This window comes from Saccoglossus kowalevskii, chromosome 16 (assembly GCF_978046115.1).
Source record: "Saccoglossus kowalevskii chromosome 16, keSacKowa6.1, whole genome shotgun sequence".
Taxonomy (NCBI): domain Eukaryota; kingdom Metazoa; phylum Hemichordata; class Enteropneusta; family Harrimaniidae; genus Saccoglossus; species Saccoglossus kowalevskii.
In genome coordinates, this window is record NC_140656.1 from 30,898,645 (window position 1) to 30,920,476 (window position 21,832).

Below are 21,832 nucleotides of genomic sequence, written 5' to 3' on the forward strand. Positions count from 1 at the left end.
TTATTTGTAATTACAGACATACTTCTTCTCTGTTTATCAATAGTAATTTATCAATAGTCATGACTGAAAAACATGATTGCCAGCACATATACCGTATTTGTACCGCAATGTGCTTTTAAAAGAGTCTGTTTAACAGCAGAAACGACACATGAACACTATTCTGTTTTTTATTGTGACCCAAGCATGATGTAAACAGATCTTAGATACAACTGACTGTCAACATCTTACTGACGACTAGAGAGCCACGAGACCCGTCTTTGCCCCTTGAATCATGTTCTATTATCTCCTGTTTATTGTTCTAAATACTCGTTACATGAAATTAGGGAAACAGTGAAAGTGGCGACAGTAAAAGTGGAAAACTGTTTGAGGAGCAAACATTTTTTCTTTCTCAACAAATCTCGACAGTAATGTGCATCTATGATCGATTGATCATTGTAAAGCATATCCATACATCAACAACTTTAAACAATTGGTGGGAAAAAAATCTGATTTATAATTGCATAACTATCAAAACAATGTTTAACAAGATGCAATCTATCTACATGCAATATTCTAAGTATTTAAACAACTATTATAAATGCTTTCCCCAACTTTGTTTTAATATCCCACCTCCAACAAAAAAAGTCTGAAATTGATGGAAACATATAAAATGCTGTAAATTATGTATTTTGTAGATGGGATGGGATAGATGCTAGGACCGATATATAAAATAAATGGTAAGTGGTAAGACCTTGGTAATTATTCAACATTAGCAGATGTCTTGGGCATGATCATAATCAATAGTATATATGAATAGATTAATTCTAAAACCTATTCAGATATGTCTGATTATAATCACTAACTACCAAGAATCATCATTTACCACTTTCTATGAATGGTTTAAACAGTGATGAAATTATTAATAATCAGTAAATCTAGACAATATGAAAATTTAAGAATTTATATAAAGTAAATCTAAGTATAGTATTGAAAATCAATAAAAAATATATTTCAAAAACAAAACAAGGAATAGTATGGCAATGTTATGTAGCGCCTTTTTCTGATTCACCATCTGTGGAATGGAACTTTCGTCTTTCTAGTCATTTCATTTTCATATATACATTCAAGTAACAGTAAATATGCTCTCGGATTCCTGCAAATACAAAACGATATTGTAATTGAAACAAAGTGGTTTGTGTGGAACTTGATGAATGAAGGAAAGAGAATCAGAGTCAACCTTCTAAGTGTAACACCGGGATGAAAGGCTGAAAGGACTTTTTATTTTAAATTATTTTTATTTATAAAAAATCATGTGTTATATGCGAACTATCTGTATAGAACACTAATGTTACCATGAGTAATTTATCTATAAAGAGGGTTGGAAACTCTTCAAACAGCTTCTTACTTACCATTGTTAAAGTTTATTTATAGGTTCTGTGTTTTGACAGTAGAGCCGCCTTGTTGAGCCATCTGTTGCTGCATCTTAGCTAACATCTCCTGCATACGCCTCAGCTAAAGTAACAAAATATACAATCATTACAGCAAGGCACATACATGTATATGTCAAATTATGTGGTCAGTTTACAACTCATAAAATACCACCCCTAACAAAAAACTGCACTGAGTAGACTGTGGTGACAGCAGAGAAACTGCCGCATGATGTTGCCATGGCAGCAGAGAAACTGCCACAAGGTGTTGCTGTGGCAGCAGAGAAACTGCCACATGATGTTGCCGTGGCAGCAGATAAACTACCACAAGATGCTGCCGATAAACTGCCACATGTTTTCATGACAGCAGAGAAACTGCCACATGTTGCCATGGCAATAGAAACACTGCAAACAAACTCACCTCAACTTCTTTCTCTTGCAATATCTTGTCTTTTTCTGTCATCTTGGTTTCTAAACTTTCCTCTCGTTTCAATTTCACTCTGCAAGATAAGCCACACATTAGAATTGTTTTGATCATCAACACATAACAGTATAATGTCACAAAATTGACAATATCTAATAATTGTGCGTTTGGAGGAAAGTAGTTCCTATACAAAACTTGAATTCTTGGTTTTGAATCTATGAATGCATGTCACTTTCATACGATATATCCACAAATAGGAAACGCATGTGATCCCAAATTGACAATGAATTATTGAAAAATACATAAAAATGTGCGAAATTTGCACTAAAACTCGCACAAACCGACAAAATGCATCATAGTCAGCAACTTACGGTGGACGGGACTTGCTGCCACCACTTCGAGCCAATTTTTCCGATCGGAAATTTTCATAATGTACATCCTGTGTTACTTCCTGTAAGTCTTGCATATGTGTTCTGTGAAGCAAACACACATTAATATTTACAAGTATAAAGTCAATCATAGATGTTCTCATAGCTCAATTCAAATATTACTAATCCACTTAGCAAAAAGAACACCAAACAGACTAGAAAATGTTGAACCAAAGACACAAGAAAATACAGAGATGCCCATACTGTGAGAGAATAACATGTTTTTCAGTGGCCATGTTGTAATATGCAAGCATCTGTCTGTTTATGTAACCTACTTTTGACAACATGCAGTATCAAATACATGTACAACACACTAGTTTAGAGGCTACTATTTGTACTAGCAGGTAGACTTGTTCTTGAGTGAAAAAGTTTTGTACAACTGTCAACTCAAAACCATTACATAAACATGATGAATCAAATGCTTTCAAGTTCATCCATTGAAAGACAATAATTTACATTTTTCTTGGATGTTGTATGTGTAGGATTAACCTGACTAGGAATATTCAAATGTAATCTCACATGTCCAGCATTCTATATTGCGTTCAAACGCCATGAGATACCACAGTTGCCTGTCCCTGTGTGCTCTTATGTCTTCGGTTTAATCAAAATACTTACATTAACATACTTCGCAGTTTAATAAAGTCACAGTGATCAGGATTTTCAACTGTGGAAACAAAATTGTGAGAATTAAAACAAGAATGTTGATTACTAATAAAATATGCATGAAGACAAGCGGAAGTATACATCGACACACAGCAGAGGTTGATGTGACCACGTACTGTACCGCGAGTGCATACTTTGAGGTATTCTCGTATAAACCTTATTATTATACATCATGGGCAAGCCAAAATTCAAAAACTCCCGAACAGATTTAGCGAACTTCTTTGTGTGGGGTTCGATCAAATCCTGGGGGCTGCCATGTTAGAGGATGCTTACGTGCATAATCGATCCATATTTGGAATTCGCATTTCCTAACATGGTAGGATGCAAATACCCAGTGCAATACCAGAAAATTAAAGCACACTGTAACTTACGGCTTTACAGTGACAGATGTATAATAATTTGTTTTATTATTCAATTAGCAATCACCATTCATATGTCAAGAGTACAAGAAAACAATTTGAAGTTATGTGGTATCACAATTTTTGAAAATTAACAGTGTGCCTCCATTTATTAGGCCATAAGTCACCATGTTTTAAGAATAACCACCTTCAGAATTGAGTGAACAGTTCACTCCATAGAAACCTGAGCTATATAATCCCTTCAGGGATAGTTATTCCTTAAATAATTTTATTCTCACCTTCCACAACACCCCATGGGTATAAACGACCCCTGACCTTTCGACCTTTAACTTCAATTAATTGGCTTGATCCACAAATAGCAAATGGCATGCTCTCCTGCAAAGACAAAGAAAACACAACAGTATTAGGCAATAAATAAATGTTACTTCAAAGCATGGAGGTAGAAAAGTGAAGGAGTGAGGATGCTATTTAAGTCCATGTTTATAAGGTTAACATGGTTAAGCCACTTATTGTTTTTGTTTAGAAATGGTTTTATCTACATGATGATAGCCGCTTATTTACACAAGAAAACGAGAGTAGAACTGAAAAAAAAAAAATTCTGTTTAAACATAGTCTATAAAATTGAATGCGCAAACCATAAATAAAAGAATTGTGCATGCGCAGTGACCTTTATCGGATCACAAAGGTAGTTTCACACATGCAGGTACCGGGAATTCTGCATACGAACGCTACCAAGATGTGTGATTTCATCTTTTCTGATATTTTTTATTGCAATAGTCGTCCAACTTTAGACATTGATTAAAAAAATTCCGCAAATTTCCGCAGTGAAATTTAAGGATACATGATAAGATTATAACAAGATGTTTTGATGAGTCATTTTTCATTGGTGTGCAGAACTGTGCAGATGTTGAAAATCGTGAATTTTGTTGTAATAGATTTCGGGCGTTGAGTACACTCAACGTACGTCTTTCACTGCATTTTGTATTATTGTTATCTGTTTGAGCATGCGCAGTGCGTTGAAAATCTTTGTGAAGCTTCCGAATACAGCCGAAACGCGTAAGCCGATTAACTGTGACATTGTACAGCGTGTTTGTAAACTAAATACAATGTGTACTGAGTAAACAAATCCAAAGCATCATGAAACCAGTGGAAACAATAATGTCCTCACTCCTTCTCTTTTCTACCTCCATGTTCAAAGTGAGTGTCATAAAAATAAAGCACAAGTATGCAGTGTTCTGCCCAGGATACAATCAGTGTGGCATTGCTCCGCTCCATACTCTTCTGAGAGACTGCTTGACAGACACCCTCGCATTCAAAATCATTACCACAATGCTTGATATCCGTACCTTTATTTTTGTCTATGATTTCCACAGCTATTGTTCTAAGAGATGCCTCCTCGCTGTTCATAAACAGTCTTAAACAATAACTAATGGAAGTCAAAGGGCTGCTAAGTTTATTGGGTCGGCATGTACTCATTGAAAGTTTTGGTTACGTAATTCACCACAGCCAACGCCAAAAATAAAACGTTTGAAGAAAAGATTATTGTAATCGTAAATGAAAAAAAAAAATGTTCAACTTGCTTTTCCATTGTAACTGGTTTATTGGAATCGGTAAAACATCATAAATTTAAGCAGTCTGTACCATACACTACCTTACCGATCACACCACGCCCGATGTCTAATTTGAAAACAAAAATCTTTTGAAGAAATGCTGATTCCAATGTTGAAAATAAAACTTGTTATGAAAGTACTAATGATTAAAACATTAATGACCATAATCCTGGGGAGAACACTGGTATGCAAGTATTGCTTATTTTCATGCAATACACAAAATGACAGTTTTGTTGTATGACATTCCAATACCCCACCTAAATAGAACTCTGATGTAAAATCAAAGAAAGCTTATACCAGGGCTAGACATACCTTTATTTGTTTGTTTTGTTCTTTAAAATCTTCATCTTCATCAGAATCACAGTCTGGTATTCTGTACATGGAAATTCCATTCTCCTCTATTTCACCTACAATCTATATAGATGCAACAGGAATTACTTTGGTTATCTAGCGTCACAAACACCTATTTAAGATTTCTACTGCAGGTCAGAATAGTTGACCCTTATTCTAACAGCCCCATGTACTTTTACATTGACTCCACAAGATAGGGTTAAAGTAAATAAAAGAAGGCATAGATAAATAAGGAATACTGAATTAACTATATAAGAAGCACATCTCTAATTCGCATCAAACCAAAATTGTATCTATTGAATGTAAAATTATTGAAATATGTCATATTTTGAATATAGACTTGCCTTATCATATACATTTAGGTGCACATGCTTCTAATAGAGCACATGACCAGATTAATACAAAGTAGGTGATTAATATGTGTGGATTAATTGGTTAATTCATGCAAATTAGGTAATGCGTAAGCCAAAATTTAACACAAAACTAAACACATATATCATGGATTATCCCAGGGCACCTATGTACCATATTTAATTAAAATCTGATGAGTGGTTCTTGAGATAATTGCTATGTTCACACGGCAGCATTCTACCGAAGCCGAACTACTGCTCCTCCCATCGATTACCAGGAGATTATCTCCAATGCATTCATATAGTCGGGTCAAACGAGAGCCGACATCTGCCATAGTTCGATTCAGTTCGGTCAGAACAGAGCGGAACGGAACAGTGCCCTCGAATAATTAGTGTGAAAAAAAACATGGCTGAAAACAATATTGGTGTTAGGCTTGTGTTGTTTCTTTACATGGCACGATTTTGTTGATCTGGGATAAAAAAACAAAAAAAACTCACGATCGAGTCTGAGCATTGGGGTAGAAAAGACAATGAACTGGTGTTATGATTTAGGTAATACAACATGTAGTATCTCGAATAAACAGGAAACACGGCAGCTGAAATGTGTTACAGTCTATTCGCTAAAAGTTATTGTCATTGTTCAACTGCTGTGATATGTGTTACAGTTGTCAATCTAAACCTTCTAGGAACATGTCACCTTACCGTGACAGCTTCTACAATTTCTATCTCTGGTGTCTTTAAAAAGTATCTTCAATTTTCATTGGATCTGTTCAGTCCTTTCAAGTTTTTGTCGCATATAATTTCAGTCGCCATTTTTCTGTTTCCCATTGACCTGTCAATCTATCGCAGTATTTCCTTACTCTGCCAAATAGATATTAGGGTGTATACCTCTTCGTCAAATCGGAAATTGCGTGAAGTTACGACCGATATTGTCTCCACCATAATTGAAATGAGAGGTTACTTCAAGTTGAAGAAGATGATTGAGGGCGTGATTTGGGCTCCAATAGTTGGGCCCTGCGTATACACGGTCAGGGCCATGTCGGGGCTCAACCCTATCGGAGTTCAACCCTGAGGGTTTATTGGAGCCGAACGCGTATGCATGGCCATTTTTGCTGGCTCGTGCCATAGGGCTCCGATAAAATGCTGTCGTGTGAACGTAGCAATTGGGAGGAAAAGCTAATTAGAGAAATAATAAACTAGGAAATTAATAAACTAATCAGGTCTGTTCATTTTCCCAGAGCATCTACATATTAAATTTCATTGAAACCCAATAGTTCTTGCGATGATGGTAGGAAAACCAACAGTTATGTGATTTTGTTTACCTTATTCTTCAGTTTCCACACTTCTTTCTTTGTGAGTGTATCTGACTTGGCAATGACAGGAACAACATTCACTTTATGATGGAGGGCTCTCATGAATTCAATATCCAATGGTTTTAACCTGTATTCAAACAAATACACATACATGTATGTGAGAGGCACAGCAAATTCAACTCGATTGATAATTTGTACCAAAGTTATATTTAATTGGCAAATCAGCATTCTAGAATTTGTCTGGTTAAATGCCGTAATCTGGTTGTGGTATGATATACATCACAGAATCTGCAACAAATTGACTAATAATTAAGCTAGTGTGTATACTACACAAGTTCACAATGACAATATCATCAAGTTAAACTTTTGTTAAATCGAGTTAGGTAAATCATATTACTTGATGGTTACACAAATAATTGCATTACATAGTCCCCAACAAGTTAAAGTGCCTGTGCAATGCCCACCCTCACGTTTCCCATTTTAGATCTGTGTCCCACTGAAAAGGGTAGTTATTGATTTTTTTGCTGAAAATGATTACTCTTATCCAAGTAAATTTGGGATATTTCTCGCGTTGTAGCCACGCCCACTTATCGTGAAACAGTCGACTGTTTCCGGATTTCCGACTCTCCCCGAAAGTGCACCACCAAATGACAAAATGTGAGAGAAAGTCATACCCCTGAGCCGTAATAACACTGGTCGTTCAGTATACTTTTAAACGATATACATTTTTCGGTCGGCGTTTTATCTTGTTTTTTGTCTATTTTTTTTTTTTTTTGAGAGAGAGAGTTTTTAGATGTTGTGTTGTGGGCAGTTGCAGTGAAACATATAGCCATAGTGTATGTATTCACACGTTTCTAATCGATCCGAAGGTGCAACATCACTCAAACTTAGATTCTTTTTTTGAGGGGGAAAAACTGTCCTCGTCCATAAAAAAACGACTAGGTTTAAAGAGAAACGTTGACAACGTAAACCTGGCGCAACACTTTTGAAAGAAATAGATTCCGGACCAGCCCATGATCACCGAGGCGGATTTCAGAAGAGAGAGAGAGACGTCCAGCAAGTGTTTCAAATCAGTTGATTTTTTTTTTTGCGATCCTGATTATCGTTTTATAGAGACCATTTAGTCCCTGTTAAGTAAAAGGTAGCAATAATTTTGACAGTGACACGAAAACGAAGTGTCGGACAAACAGGAAATTACACAGCCCTTACACACTGCTAACTGTTTTCATTTTCGAAGGCTAAAAGTTTCTGAATTGTTTGGTGATTGGTGTTGAATGTCAAATTCACACCTCTGTTTTTTTTTACCTCCATGCTTGCAGCTTTATCTGCGTAATAATTTATGAAATAAGAATCCGGGCTTGGTCAATGTGTTTCCACCAAATAAAGTTTTAATATGATGTTATAATTATGACAATCACGCCATGGATCACGATAACTCGAATCCACTCTGAATTTATCTGTATGTGTGTCGATCTCGATTATTTTTGTTATCCAATTAAACGCCGCTTTTAACGCACTTGCCCTCGCCGTGACCCGACGCGTTCACCTATTTCAACAAAATGTCAATTTATTTCCACGCGGCTGTAATTTATTTAGTAACTGTGATTTGTCGTTTTTTTAATTATTTTATAGTGATCACTATAGTTTAATGTTTAGAATGTCAAAATATGTTCTCTTTTATTTTAATTTTGAAAGTTTTACTCAAACGATCGATGAAATAAAACAGTGTAGTGACGTGCCTAGTAACCTGCTAAATAACAAGATAATTCCGACGTCAAATTCTATTTTGTCCAGCGACAGTGTACAAACGTGCGTCGGTGTCGGTGACGATCATGGTGACCAGCTACACCAGAACGGACATATTTCGCATCTTACTCAACTCCATGCAACAAAAATTGATACTATGTGTTCATTATGGTCCATTCTTCCTCGACGAACAAGTACATAAGTGACAATATAGTCAAAGACGAGAAAACTGCACAAGAAATTTGCCTTATTCACACGTATCGGCAATGCAAGCTGCCATGCGACTTCCCCTTCTGACGTCACAAGGGGAATTTCTGAATGCAAATGAGAAGCTAATGAGGAGCCTCGTTTTAAAATACACAAAAATAAAGTTGCCGTAGACTGAGTTTAAAACACATTTTTTCACTTAAAAAAAATAATTCATGCTTAGCAACATAAAAATTAATGATATTTATGTATCAATTGATAATTCTAGGCGTAAAAATAGCAGCCATTTCACAGGCACTTTAAGTTCAAGAAATATATGAAGTTTGAACACGTCAGACATATGGCTCCAAAACTACAGTCACTAACAACAACAAAATGGCCAACAGTCGACCATTTTGAGTTTGATGTGACAAACAAAGTAAATAGACATGCATACGTGATGTATTTGTGAAATTTGAATATGATCGGACCAGGCCGAAGCACAGGTGGGGAACACACAGACACATGCATGCAAGTCTCCATTTTCTGCATAAATATAACAACTCAAGTTACATGCTTGTAAAAATATTCTGTAATCAAAGAAAGCTTAGAAAGAACTCCCGTGTGCTGAGAGTATTGGAAACACATTAAAAATTAATTCAAAATTAATGAACTTGAGATGTTGATGGAAACGCAGAAAACTAATTAATTATGCAAATAAGATAACTAATATGAACAGATTTAAGTGTAAAACTAATAAGGTCTGCACAATGTACAAAGTTTCATTGAAATGTGATTATAACCAAAAAAATATTAATTATTATGCTAATTAGATAATTAATATGAACAGATTTTAACCGAAAATTAATCAAGCTGTCTATTGTCCTAGAGCATTTATGTACCAAGTTTTATTCAAATGTGATGATCAATACTTGAGATATCAGTATTAATTAATTATGTTGATTAGGTGATTATAAAGAAGCATAAATATTTACCAAAAACTAATATGGTCCTAGGTTCATTGAAATGTGATGGGTTTTCTTTAAAAGTTTCATTGAAATCCAATGAGTGGTTTTTAGACATCAGTGCAACAGCCATAGAACAGCAAAAAAATAACTAATCATGCAAATTAGGTAATTAATAGGCACAATTATTTATCCCAAAATTAATCAGGTCTCTGCATAGTCCTAGAATATCTATGTCACAAGTCTCATTGAAATGTGATGATTAGTACTTGAGATATCAGGTGAAAAGCTGAAAATTAACTAATTATGCTAATAAGGTGATTAATATGCACAAATATTTACCCAAAGACTAATAAGGTCTCTGCACAGTTCTCAAGTAACTATTGAAACGTGATCATTACTACTCAAAATATCAAAAGCTGAAAATTTATTAATTATGCAAATTAGGTAATTAATATGTACTGATATTACCCTAAAAACTATCAGGTCTGTGCAGTGTCATATGACATCTGTGTACCAAGTTTTATTGAAACGTTATGATTAGTACTTGAGATATCAGTGGAAAAGCCGAAAATTGATTAGTCATTATGTAAATTAGGTAATTAATAATATTAACAGATTTTTACTCAAAACTAATCAAATCTGTGCATTAGTTCAGAGCATCCATGTGCCAAGTTTCATTAAAATCCAATGAGTGGTTCTTCAAATATCAGTGGAACAGTCACGAAACAGCTTGAAATCAGTTAATTATCATGCAAATTAGGTAATTAATATTCATAGATTTTTACCCAAAACTAATCAAATCTGCGTATTGGTTCAGAGCATCCATGTGCCAAATTCATCAAAATCCAATGAGTGGTTCTTCAAATATCAGTGGAACAGTCATGGAACAGCTTTAAATCAGTTATTATCATTCAAATTGGGTAATTAATATTCATAGATTTTTACCCAAAACTAATCAAATCTGCGCACTCGTTCAGAGCATTCATGTGCCAAGTTTCATCAAAATCCAATGAGTGGTTCTTCAGATATCAGTGGAACAGTCTTGGAACAGCTAAAAATCAGCTAATTATCATGCAAATTAGGTAATTAATATTCATAGATTTTTACCCAAACCTAATCAACTCTGCGCATTATCCCAGAGCATCTATGTACCAAGTTTCACCAAAATTTGATTAGTGGTTCTTGAGATAACGGTGGAACAAAAAAGTGACATACATACATACATACATACATACATACATTTCTCTTTTTTATTACTCAAGTATTAAAAGTAACAATTATTTACAGTTTAAAAACTCACACGTAGGTGAGGGAAAAGGAACAATTAAACTAATATTAAATCGAATAATAATTAACGAGTGAAGTGATGTCGATTACAATTGTGAAAGTTACTGATAAACGAATGTATATATAAGGTAAATGCGAATGAATAAAGCGAGACTGAAATGTGCGAAAAATAATGATATGTTGAAATTACGTGATAAGTACATACATACATACAGACATACATACAGACATACATACAGACATACATACATACATACATACAGACAGGGTAACTGCAAAGACTCCCTTTTGTGCTTCGCACGCGGGAGTCAAAAATCATGAGAGCAAGATTGTACCAAACATTACTTGAGTATTGCAAACACAAGAAAATTGTTAACAACTGCGATGACTGACATGGTATATTAATTTGGAATGAGACTTACCCGTGTCCAGTCGGTGAAATAAAATAGAAACAACAATGAACTCGGTTATCAACAATATTACGTCTATTCAAACCACTTTCATCTTGTAGATATCTCTCATACTGTTCATCTATGTATTTAATTATTGGCTTGAAACTGAAATGAGAAGTTAGTCAGTTGTAAATTCACCATGGGGAGTGGGAGAGGGAAAAACCCTCATACATGTAAAGTGAGTCAGTTGTAAATTCACCATGGGGAGTGGGAGAGGGGAAAAACCCTCACATGTAAAGTGAGTCAGTTGTAAATTCACCATGGGGAGTGGGAGAGGGGAAAAACCCTCACACATGTAAAGTGAGTCAGTTGTAAATTCACCATTGGGAGTGGGAGAGGGGAAAAACCCTCACACATGTAAAATGAGTCAGTTGTAAATTCACCATGGGGAGTGGGAGAGGGGAAAAAAGAGTATTCAGCAGCATCTTAAAACAAGCGAGAAAAACACATGTGACATACATGTATACCATGTGAAAAATAAATTGTTTTGATTATATGAAATTCAGACAGTGTACCACAACTTTCATGCAGCAAGAAATCTCATTGCCATAGCGCCCTCAAGGGTTTATTATGAAAGAGCAGCTTTCCAATGACAGAAAGTATTGATGTATAAATATCACCAGCTAGTACATCCAATATAACAGATTATACGTGTACATGTATAAATGTCAACAGTTAGTACATCCGCTAAAACAGATTATACGTGTACATGTATAAATGTCACCAGCTAGTACATCCGCTAAAACAGATTATACGTGTACATGTATAAATGTCAACAGTTAGTACATCCGCTATAACAGATTATACGTGTCCATGTATAAATGTCACCAGCTAGTACATCCGCTAAAACAGATTATACGTGTACATGTATAAATGTCAACAGTTAGTACATCCGCTAAAACAGATTATACGTGTACATGTATAAATGTCACCAGCTAGTACATCCGCTAAAACAGATTATACGTGTACATGTATAAATGTCAACAGTTAGTACATCCGCTAAAACAGATTATACGTGTACATGTATAAATGTCACCAGCTAGTACATCCGCTAAAACAGATTATACGTGTACATGTATAAATGTCAACAGCTAGTACATCCGCTAAAACAGATTATACATGTACATGTAGGTGTGAATAAAGATGTCTTTCTTTTATTTCAAATATAAATCTAATTTATAAAATTGTGTATTTACCAATCTGAGTTATTAATAGCATCACCATAGCCTGGGGTGTCTACTACAGTCAGTCGTAACTTCACTCCACGTTCTTCAATTTCCACGGTTGAAGCATCAATGGTAACGGTCTTATCAATTTTTTCTACAACAAAACAATAAATAGCAAATATGTAAAATCAATATTTTTTCCAGGCAATGCAGGAATGTAATGCAAGATGCAGCATTAGTCAAATGATTTTTTATAATAGCATAATTGCAAGTAATTACATATACAACATATGCACAACACATTAAGATTATGTAATGTGATTTGATTTGATTAGATTAGACAACACAATTATGGGATTTTGTAATTTCTGCTATTATAAGGTAGTGAGAATTTGTTTAACTATTCTAACAATGACATCCCTTTGGAAATTGAACTCCTTTGAATACATTCCACAAAACCAAAACCAAACCAAACCATGTGAGTTGATTTGATTAGATTAGACAACACAATTATGGAGTTTTGTAATTTCTGCTATTATAAGGTAGTGAGAATTAGTTTAACTATTCTAACAATGACATCCCTTTGGAAATTGAACTCCTTTGAATACATTCCACAAAACCAAACCAAAACCAATTTTTTTCTATATTTTTTTTTTTAAATCAAGAACAGTTACCGACAGAAAAGATACATTTAAGTTCAACACATAGTGTATTAACACATCACTTCCTGAAAGCATCCATCGATAACCAAAGTGAATCATGGAGAAAAACTGTCAGCAGGTAGTGTGTCAAATCAATGGGGAGTTATGAAATATTACTGATTACCTACATTGTTCAATGGTTACCGACAGAAATGTGTAACAATAATTATAAATAAATTGGAGATCAGTACATGTCCTCCCTTGGACTGTGAGTCACCCACAAATTTAATTTGATGCAGGTTCTCACATAAAACAAATTAAACACAGTGGTGAATGAATCAGTACATTTTATTCAATTATATTTTTACAAATAGACTGAAAATGAGGTTATGCTTTTTGTATTTGACGAAAAATCCAAAGTTTTGCATAATCATTGTAATTTCAAAAATTAGTTTCACAACGCACAACAGAATTACTAGTGTGTCATGAAAAGCAGATACACTAAAGTAGAACAGGCAAGGAGTATCTTCAAACTATTTTTACCAGTTTGCTGCAGAATAATAAGTAGACACTTAAAAATCCCTGGGACTGTAACATGGGACATTGCTGTTTTTAGTTGTTTACTTGCTTTTGCCTCCCCAATGTAAGTAAACCTAATGTCAGAAAAGCTGACAGCTGAGACTAATCTTTGCATTCTACATCTACCGTACAATATACGTATACTTCGGATTTGACTTTTGTTGAAGTCCTAATTTTACTATAAATATTCTAGACAAGCAGCCTCTCGGCTGAGATAGCTCCGCTTTTTGCAATGCACATTTCAATTAAAGAACAGAAGATATCATTAGAAAATGAACAAATCTGAGAGTGGTCCACATGTAGTACCTATATATGTAATATCAATGCAATGGGACTTGCGGTTTTCAACAAGAATTCAAAAATATCACTTTTTACCAAAAATGACAAAAATATTCATCAAAATTAGAGAATTGAAGATATCATCATGAAATGAACAAATTTGCGAGTGGTCCACATGTAGTACCTATATATGTAATATCAAAGCAATTGGACTTGCAGTTTTTAACAAGAAGTTGAAAATATCACTTTTTACCAAAAATAACAAAAATATTCACCAAAATTAGAAAATTAAAGATATCATCATGAAATGAACAAATTTGAGAGTGGTCCACATGTAGTACCTATATATGTAATATCAAAGCAATTGGACTTGCGGTTTTTAACAAGAAGTTGAAAATATCATTTTTTACGAAAAATTACAAAAATATTCACCATAATTAGAGAATTGAAGATATCATTACAAAATGAACAAATTTGAGAGTGGTCCACATGTAGTACCTATATATGTAATATCAAAGCAATTGGACTTGCGGTTTTTAACAAGAAGTCGAAAATATCACTTTTTACCAAAAATGACAAAAATATTCACCAAAATTAGATAATTAAAAATACGATCATGAAATGAACAAATCTGAGAGAGGTCTACCCAAGGTACATATACACCAAGTATCAAAGCATTCAGGCTTGTAGTTTTCAAGAAGAAGTCGAAAAAGTAAAACATTGACACGGACAACAGACGACAGACAATCACTCATATGATAAGCTCCGCTCGACAAAGTCGACAGTGGAGCTAAAAATGCCATGAACCTTAAATACAGGCATACTGCATTATAATACAGGAAACAGCATGATAATATATAACCCACATAGATGCATGGTAAACTAGAATTGAAATATAAAGCAGGTGTTTCCCCCAGAGGCAAGGAATAGGCCAATCAATGTGATAAAAGAGCTAAATATATTACAGTTATTATTTTCAATACAACCATAGAGATTGAGAAATATCAATACACTTCAGACCTTGTATGGTTTATATTCTAAATACAAATAAACCAACAAATTTCAGGAACCCACAAACATTTTCACAATTATTCAATTTTTTTTCAGGTCTGATAACTATGTCTCTTATTTCTAGAGAATGTGTTACTGCCAAATTCTGCCTCTAGGTCCCCCAATATTAGAGGGACACATAAATATTTTAGTATAATAAAGGGTCTAATTTGTAATAAAGATACACAGAATAAATTATCTCTGCAATTTCTTATCAGCACTGTATGAAAATGCTAATGCAGTTCCTGATTACAATCTTGAGTTGACTACAGTTAAAAGCAATGTTTTGTTTTTTACAAGTCAAAGGTGCTGTTTCATCGACAAAAAAGTGTTTGGAGGACTGAAAGCAAGAATACTGTAATTCCTCTATTATTAGCATATATGTAAATTACAGAGGTGTTTCTGAAAATAAATTAGAATACTGGTATATCAAATGCAATTTTTGTTCATATGTTCTTCTATAGCGAATTTGTTATCTTTTTTTTTTTTTTTTTTTTTGTTATCTACTTAGGATTTTTTTTTATGTCTGTCTGGAGGAGACCACCAACATAAATTTTGTGTGACTGACCTATTTGCCAAAAGCTGAAACACTAAATTCATTTATAATGGAAGTCTTAATTACTGTATAGAAAGACAGGAAAGACTTGACTGACTCATACTGAACAGTAGCAATTAGCACAGCATAATACATTTTACAAGCCTTAGTTCAAGCCAATAAATAGAATTATCAGACATACCTACTGTGATGTAATGTACTCTCAGGGGCTTATCACTCATGTAAAACAAGACCCATAAGAGCCAATTATCATTCAATTTATTCAGATCATTTTAAAGAGATTTTATTAGAACAGTTCCCTGATCACTTACATCACCATGTTCAAGCTAGCAAATTCTAGCTTATAAAACCATGCCAGGTATCTAATAGGGACAAAATGCTCCCACTCCCACACTCCCCCACTCCCACTCCCACGTCACGCCTTATACATTATTTATTGTACATAAAAAGAATTCTCACATTATATACATTCAGAAAAAAATCTGTAACTGTCTCTTGTTATACATGTACTACTGTTATCACTTTTTTTTTCGCAAAGAATAGATAGTCATGTAACCATTCTAAGTTTGTGAGAAATATTCACAAATTTCTGTGAAAATCATGAAGTTTTGTGGCGGTTAGTTACAGCAAAATTTTGCCCTAAATCACGCAGTCAGCTGACTGTCTACATGAATGCCTTGTCAGTAATATCATCAGCTAATTGGCTGATAATACTGTTGTGATGCAAGCATTGTTTTTAGGGGGCCAGTAGATCGTTGTAACACAGTTGCATTCAATGCATTGTCAGCTAATTAGCTGATGATATTTGCTGCTACGGCGTACGAAACTCAATGCGTCTACAGTAAATCGCAACAATTCTTAAATAAATGGTTTACAGCAATTACTATCCAGCAGATTACAATACAACTGGCTTCAATTGCTTTTAATTCTATTCACCTTCAGCTTTGTCTGACAAACAGTATGTACTGACATGTTTTACTAGAAAGTGGCCTGAAACACGGTTCTGGTTGATTGCTGTTCCTGCATGATCAGAACAATTCTTGCATATAAGTATAATGTAGATGGTTAGATAGGCTTAGAGATGTTGAAAGCAGCCAAACAAAATAAATAGCTACTGGTTCCTCCAGAATTGGATTTTAATCAGAGTGACAATCATGGTCAGGGATTTTTTCAAACAAGGGAACAGGGATGCAGCGCCCTCATGCCATAGCCATGCGCCCCCTTACCCTGGGGAGCAGATCCTCTGGCAACCATGAAATTCTGATTAACCAGGGATCACATGTGGCCACAGTCTTCAACTGTGACCTGTCTGATAGTAATTTTGGCCCCAAGGAAGCCATAGAATGCTCCATTTTAACTTATAAAAAACTCCACACCCTGGTAGGGAGAACCCTACCTCCCCCACTTGGTGGCACCGCTAAATTGCAGTGCTCCCCCTTTTGCAGTTTTTTTTCTAGAAAAACCCTGATGGTTCATGATATCATATTTGTTTTAATATAAATGCACATAAACAAAAAATTGTATTTATTTTTATTGTATAGTGGATCATAGACCTTATATACACCTCAGTCATTTACACAAGTCATGGGAGTTGTCATGGTGACACTGACATACAGTAATAACATTGAGGCAGAATTATAGAATACAGCATTGCTTACCTGCTGCTCCAGGGATCTGCCTCTCAGGGTAGAGATCAGTAAGAAACAGACTATTCACCAATGTAGACTTGCCAAGACCAGATTCACCTGAAACAAAAAACACTTTCTTCAGTTGACTTTTTCTTCTGTGTTTTTCATCATACATCCAACAAACTCAGCTTTGTTCTTCTCACAGAAACTGAAAAGTATCAGTTAGTGCACTATCAAATTAGCATTCCATTTTTAAGGTTGCTTGGTTAATACGTGAAAAATATTACTGTTCAACCCTTTCAGTTCCAGATATTTTTCCCACCCAAGATTTGGTCCAAATATTTTCACATTCTGTGAAATTGTTACTGAAAGTTATCATGATTTTTGGATCATACAGCAGTTTTAGATTTTTCAATTATTATCAACATTTCAAAGCAGACTGTACAAAAAATTTTTTTAGATAGTGCAAACAATTGACAATACACGTATAACCATTTACTACAAGAGTGTGACAAGTTACTGCTCTAAACTTTGAAAAGCAAAGTTGCCTATCCTCATGAGGACACCAACCTAAAAATAATTTGCGTAAAATATTTGAGAAAATTTACAAATGCTAAATTAACTACATTAATCACTATTTTGCACAAAAAAAAGACACTTTTCATATTTGGATCTACATCATGACAAGCCCAGCAACAATGACGAGAAACAATAGCTACCCTAACATCAAGCAGGCATGCGCAGTTCGGAAAACTCAACGACCATAACCATGATTTTCCCCAAATTTTACAATTTTTTCCAGTTCAATGCAACTACCGGTAAATGTTTGCATTGGCCAGTATCATAGGCCTATAGTGAAATGTCAATGTCAAGGGCTGACAACATGAATAATATTTGTAAACTTGACTTACCTACTACCATTAATGTGAATTCAAAGCCTTTCTTAACTGATTTTCTATGCACCTGGTTTGGTAGATTAGCAAATCCAACATATCCAGCCTGCTCTGGGTTGGTAAACTGTAATCATAACACAAATTTAAAAAGTTATTCTATTCCTATAGATTACAGTGGTCAATAATTAAATATTTTGTTAAAATTCTGGTGCAAAAAAATCAAAGTGGAGCTATCTATATTATACACATGCAGCATCCACAGAATCCATGGCATTGTTTGAATGGACAGTGAAGCAAGCTGATGATGTAAATACAGTATATGTACCACATTAAAAGATTCTTCACTGTACAGTGTCTCTTTTCAAACTTCCTGCTACAAAGAATTATCTGCAGCTTTTTTGAATTAATGAATTAATGCTTGTATATTACACTTATAAACACAGCTGTTTTAATTCCAAATAAGTCTCATTTAAATCCAAACAAGACAACTGGATTGAGAAGGTGGGCATTTCCCTCCATTCTGCACATCAATCAGACAGAAATTAGAAAAACCGAAACACACACTTATACAATGAGTAATTGCTATTTCAGTGTATAGATATTCAGGTTTATACAGTTTATAATATATCTGACTTTGTTGACTCCAGTGTACTGGATCATTGAAAAATGATTTATTTTGATGGAAAGAGTTTCTAATGGCCCTCTCAACACTACCTGAACCCTCCTCCTAACACTCCACCCCCTATGTAATTCAGTATACCCCTTCATATAACTTTAAGTAACCAGAAGAGGGGTGTGTACTGGGAGAGGGGTGTGTACTGGGAGAGGGGTGTGTACTGGGCGAGGGGGGACAGGAGGGGCAAGGTTAGGATTCGAGTTATGGTCGATGGGTCCTATAGAACTCTTACCAACTGGTAAATAATTAAACAATCAATAATTTTGACTACAATACTTCAGTAACCTTCCACAAATAAATACAACCAATATTTATCATACCTCCTAGACATTCCTCGTAAAGTAAACAAAATCAGGAAGTCACCACACAAAATTTAGATCTGACAGGACACATGATTTTTAAATAAATATTTGAAAGATGACAAATAATCATTAAAAAAATAATGATTATTAATTATTTGGTTCACATTATTGAACTATTATCGTACACTTGCTAGCTAAGTGGATATTTATATAAGATTTTGTATTTTTAAATTCATGGACCATATATTTTTGTGTTGACAGATCAGCATCACATTTAATTTGGTATGGGTTGTTTACATATAATTTTATACCAGCTACTAGTATGTCATTCACGTCATGGTCACATTAATTACCAAAGCCGGTAGGGAACCGAACAGACATTGCTTTCCTCCTCGGATCGGTAACTAGATCCTGTTCGTCAATAAAGACTAAAAATGAATGGCACTCCTTTACTTAAGAACAGCCATACGGTTTAATGCTAGCGAGGTGATCCTACAAACGTACGACAGTCTGCAAACGTCGAAAAACGGGAACACACCCAGAAATACATACACACAGAATTCCACGCCAGCACTGAAGTCCATCTTTCCACAAAGTTCGAATAAAAAATGAAATGCCTCTTTTTTAAAACGTACCGTGCGGTGTTCAGCTGCCATGTCTAGTTGAGGTTGACTTCCGTTGTGCTTCTGAGACGTCACTTATGGCTGTTAGATGGCGTAGACGTCGGTTGGACGATTAGTAATACGACGGAAAATGACTCAAACTTTACGGAAACTTTATCAAATGTTTAGACCTACCGCCATGTTGTGTAGGATATATCCCATGATTCAATGGTTAAGGATTTATGTTTCACCACCGGCGGCGCTGTGCTTACAGCCGTTCTGAGAATTATTCGGACAGTCAGTTAGCAATATATGTTGGAACTTTGCAAAACACTTGGGTCTTTTCCAATCTAGACTTGATGGCGCCGTTGTATTGACACGCCCACAATTGGAATCATTCCATTATCTTGCAAGATGCGGGTAAAACGCTGATTTCAAAACGACACGCGCTGGTTACCATATATTGACTGGTTATATATTGTATATGCATTCAAATTGTTATAACCATCTGAGTCCACCTGACATAGCGTAATTTACAAAACAACTCCCGAGTGTTGAGTAACCCCAGGTATTAATGAACTCGTCGTTGGCGGGAAGGCTCAAAGTAAAGTTTCTTAGCGGGACGCGCTGCAGTTTCGCGACAGTTTTGGGCCAAACTAAAAGTTGTTTTTACATTACTGGTACATTATGTATCAAATCCAGATTTTATACCGAGGTGGGAGAGTACGTCGGGGATACACTGACGGAAAACTCGATTATAACAGTTTGATGGATTTTGTCAAATCAAAAGTGCCTTCCTTGATCGAATCACTTTTTCAACAGCAGTTTGAAAATGACGGGGTATAACGACCGTTATTATGTCTAGTCCATTTTTGTAACAGGTACAACTGACTAAAATGAGCGAGGGGTTGACATTTTTCGACAGATTTAAGCAACATCCAACTTGTGATTTTCAAAATTACTGAAAATAATTACAATATAATTATAAAAAATAAAGAATGGTTGCTATAAACGCACGCTAGATAATACTTACAATTCAATAAACCGACAACCCCTATGAAATAGTAATCCCAAACCACGTGCCCGTCACTCAAATGGCGTCGACAAGTCTAGATTGGGCAAAGACCAAAGTTTTTTGCAAAGTTGCAAGTCATTTTGCTAACTGACTGTCCGAATAATTCTCAGAACGGCTGTAAAACAGTGACTAACATTTCTTTTCCCCAAACCAAAGACACTATGTCTTTGCCGAAACATAAACGCCGGAACATATACCCAGCTCTGGTTCATGTTACGCAAGATACATGACTGGGATGTTCACATTGACCTGATGATTATACTGCTCAAAATCAAGAACAAATTTCAATTGAACGAAATGTACATGTTATTTTTCTACCATGTAATTAGTAGTACCATCGGGTACTATGGTGGTGCAGGAATCTAACTATTTTTAAGTGTGTATAAAATTTACTATTAAATAATATTTGTTTCTAGTACTGCCAGAGTTTATTTTTTCTAAATAAAAATTTTGTCTAAATTCAAAATAAACTTGTGTTGGATTACCCACAAATGTGGCGGGTGGTGTGGGGCAAGTTTATTGGAAACCCACAAACCACAAACTGAAAGGGGTCTATATTTTCAGTATTCACTATTGCTAAATAGATCAAAAATCACTTAAAAGCAATGTTCAAGCCAAAATTATTATTAATTCTGGCAGGAAAATGGCTAATAAATTTATCACCCACATAAAAACAGAACCATAGAGTAAATGGGTATACATCTTTATCTGGAAAGGTATGGGGTTCTGGAGGTGTTAGAGGCACACCCTACCACATTTCCAGGTGGTGGTGGTGGTGGTGGTGGGGGGGGGGGTTATGACATTGACATTGCAGAGATTTTCACTATGTTTTACATTCAACT

At 35.0% G+C, this 21,832-nt stretch overlaps 1 protein-coding gene across 1 annotated transcript; it reads right to left on the reverse strand.

The window, feature by feature from the left end:
- Positions 1 to 469: 469 nt before the first annotated feature.
- LOC100372339 (septin-2-like) lies at positions 470 to 20,113 on the reverse strand. Its single transcript, XM_085491359.1, has 13 exons — positions 19,949 to 20,113; positions 18,354 to 18,459; positions 17,473 to 17,559; positions 12,740 to 12,863; positions 11,514 to 11,648; positions 6,914 to 7,031; positions 5,203 to 5,304; positions 3,559 to 3,655; positions 2,874 to 2,922; positions 2,202 to 2,303; positions 1,828 to 1,906; positions 1,389 to 1,491; positions 470 to 1,132 (listed from the first exon to the last, which is right to left on the reverse strand). The coding sequence occupies exons 1-12, from the start codon at positions 19,967 to 19,969 to the stop codon at positions 1,405 to 1,407; spliced, it is 1,107 nt and encodes a 368-aa protein (XP_085347485.1). The 5' UTR covers positions 19,970 to 20,113; the 3' UTR covers positions 470 to 1,132; positions 1,389 to 1,404.
- Positions 20,114 to 21,832: the final 1,719 nt, after the last annotated feature.

Excerpts from the sequence above, each read along its gene's own strand:
- LOC100372339 (XM_085491359.1), bottom strand. The coding sequence starts at position 19,969 with ATGGCAGCTGAACACCGCACG. Across the intron at positions 5,305-6,913 it reads TGTGGAAACTGAAGAATAAG|ATTGTAGGTGAAATAGAGGA; the intron begins GTAAACAAAATC and ends GCATCTATATAG. Across the intron at positions 3,656-5,202 it reads AACAAAACAAACAAATAAAG|GAGAGCATGCCATTTGCTAT; the intron begins GTATGTCTAGCC and ends TTGTCTTTGCAG.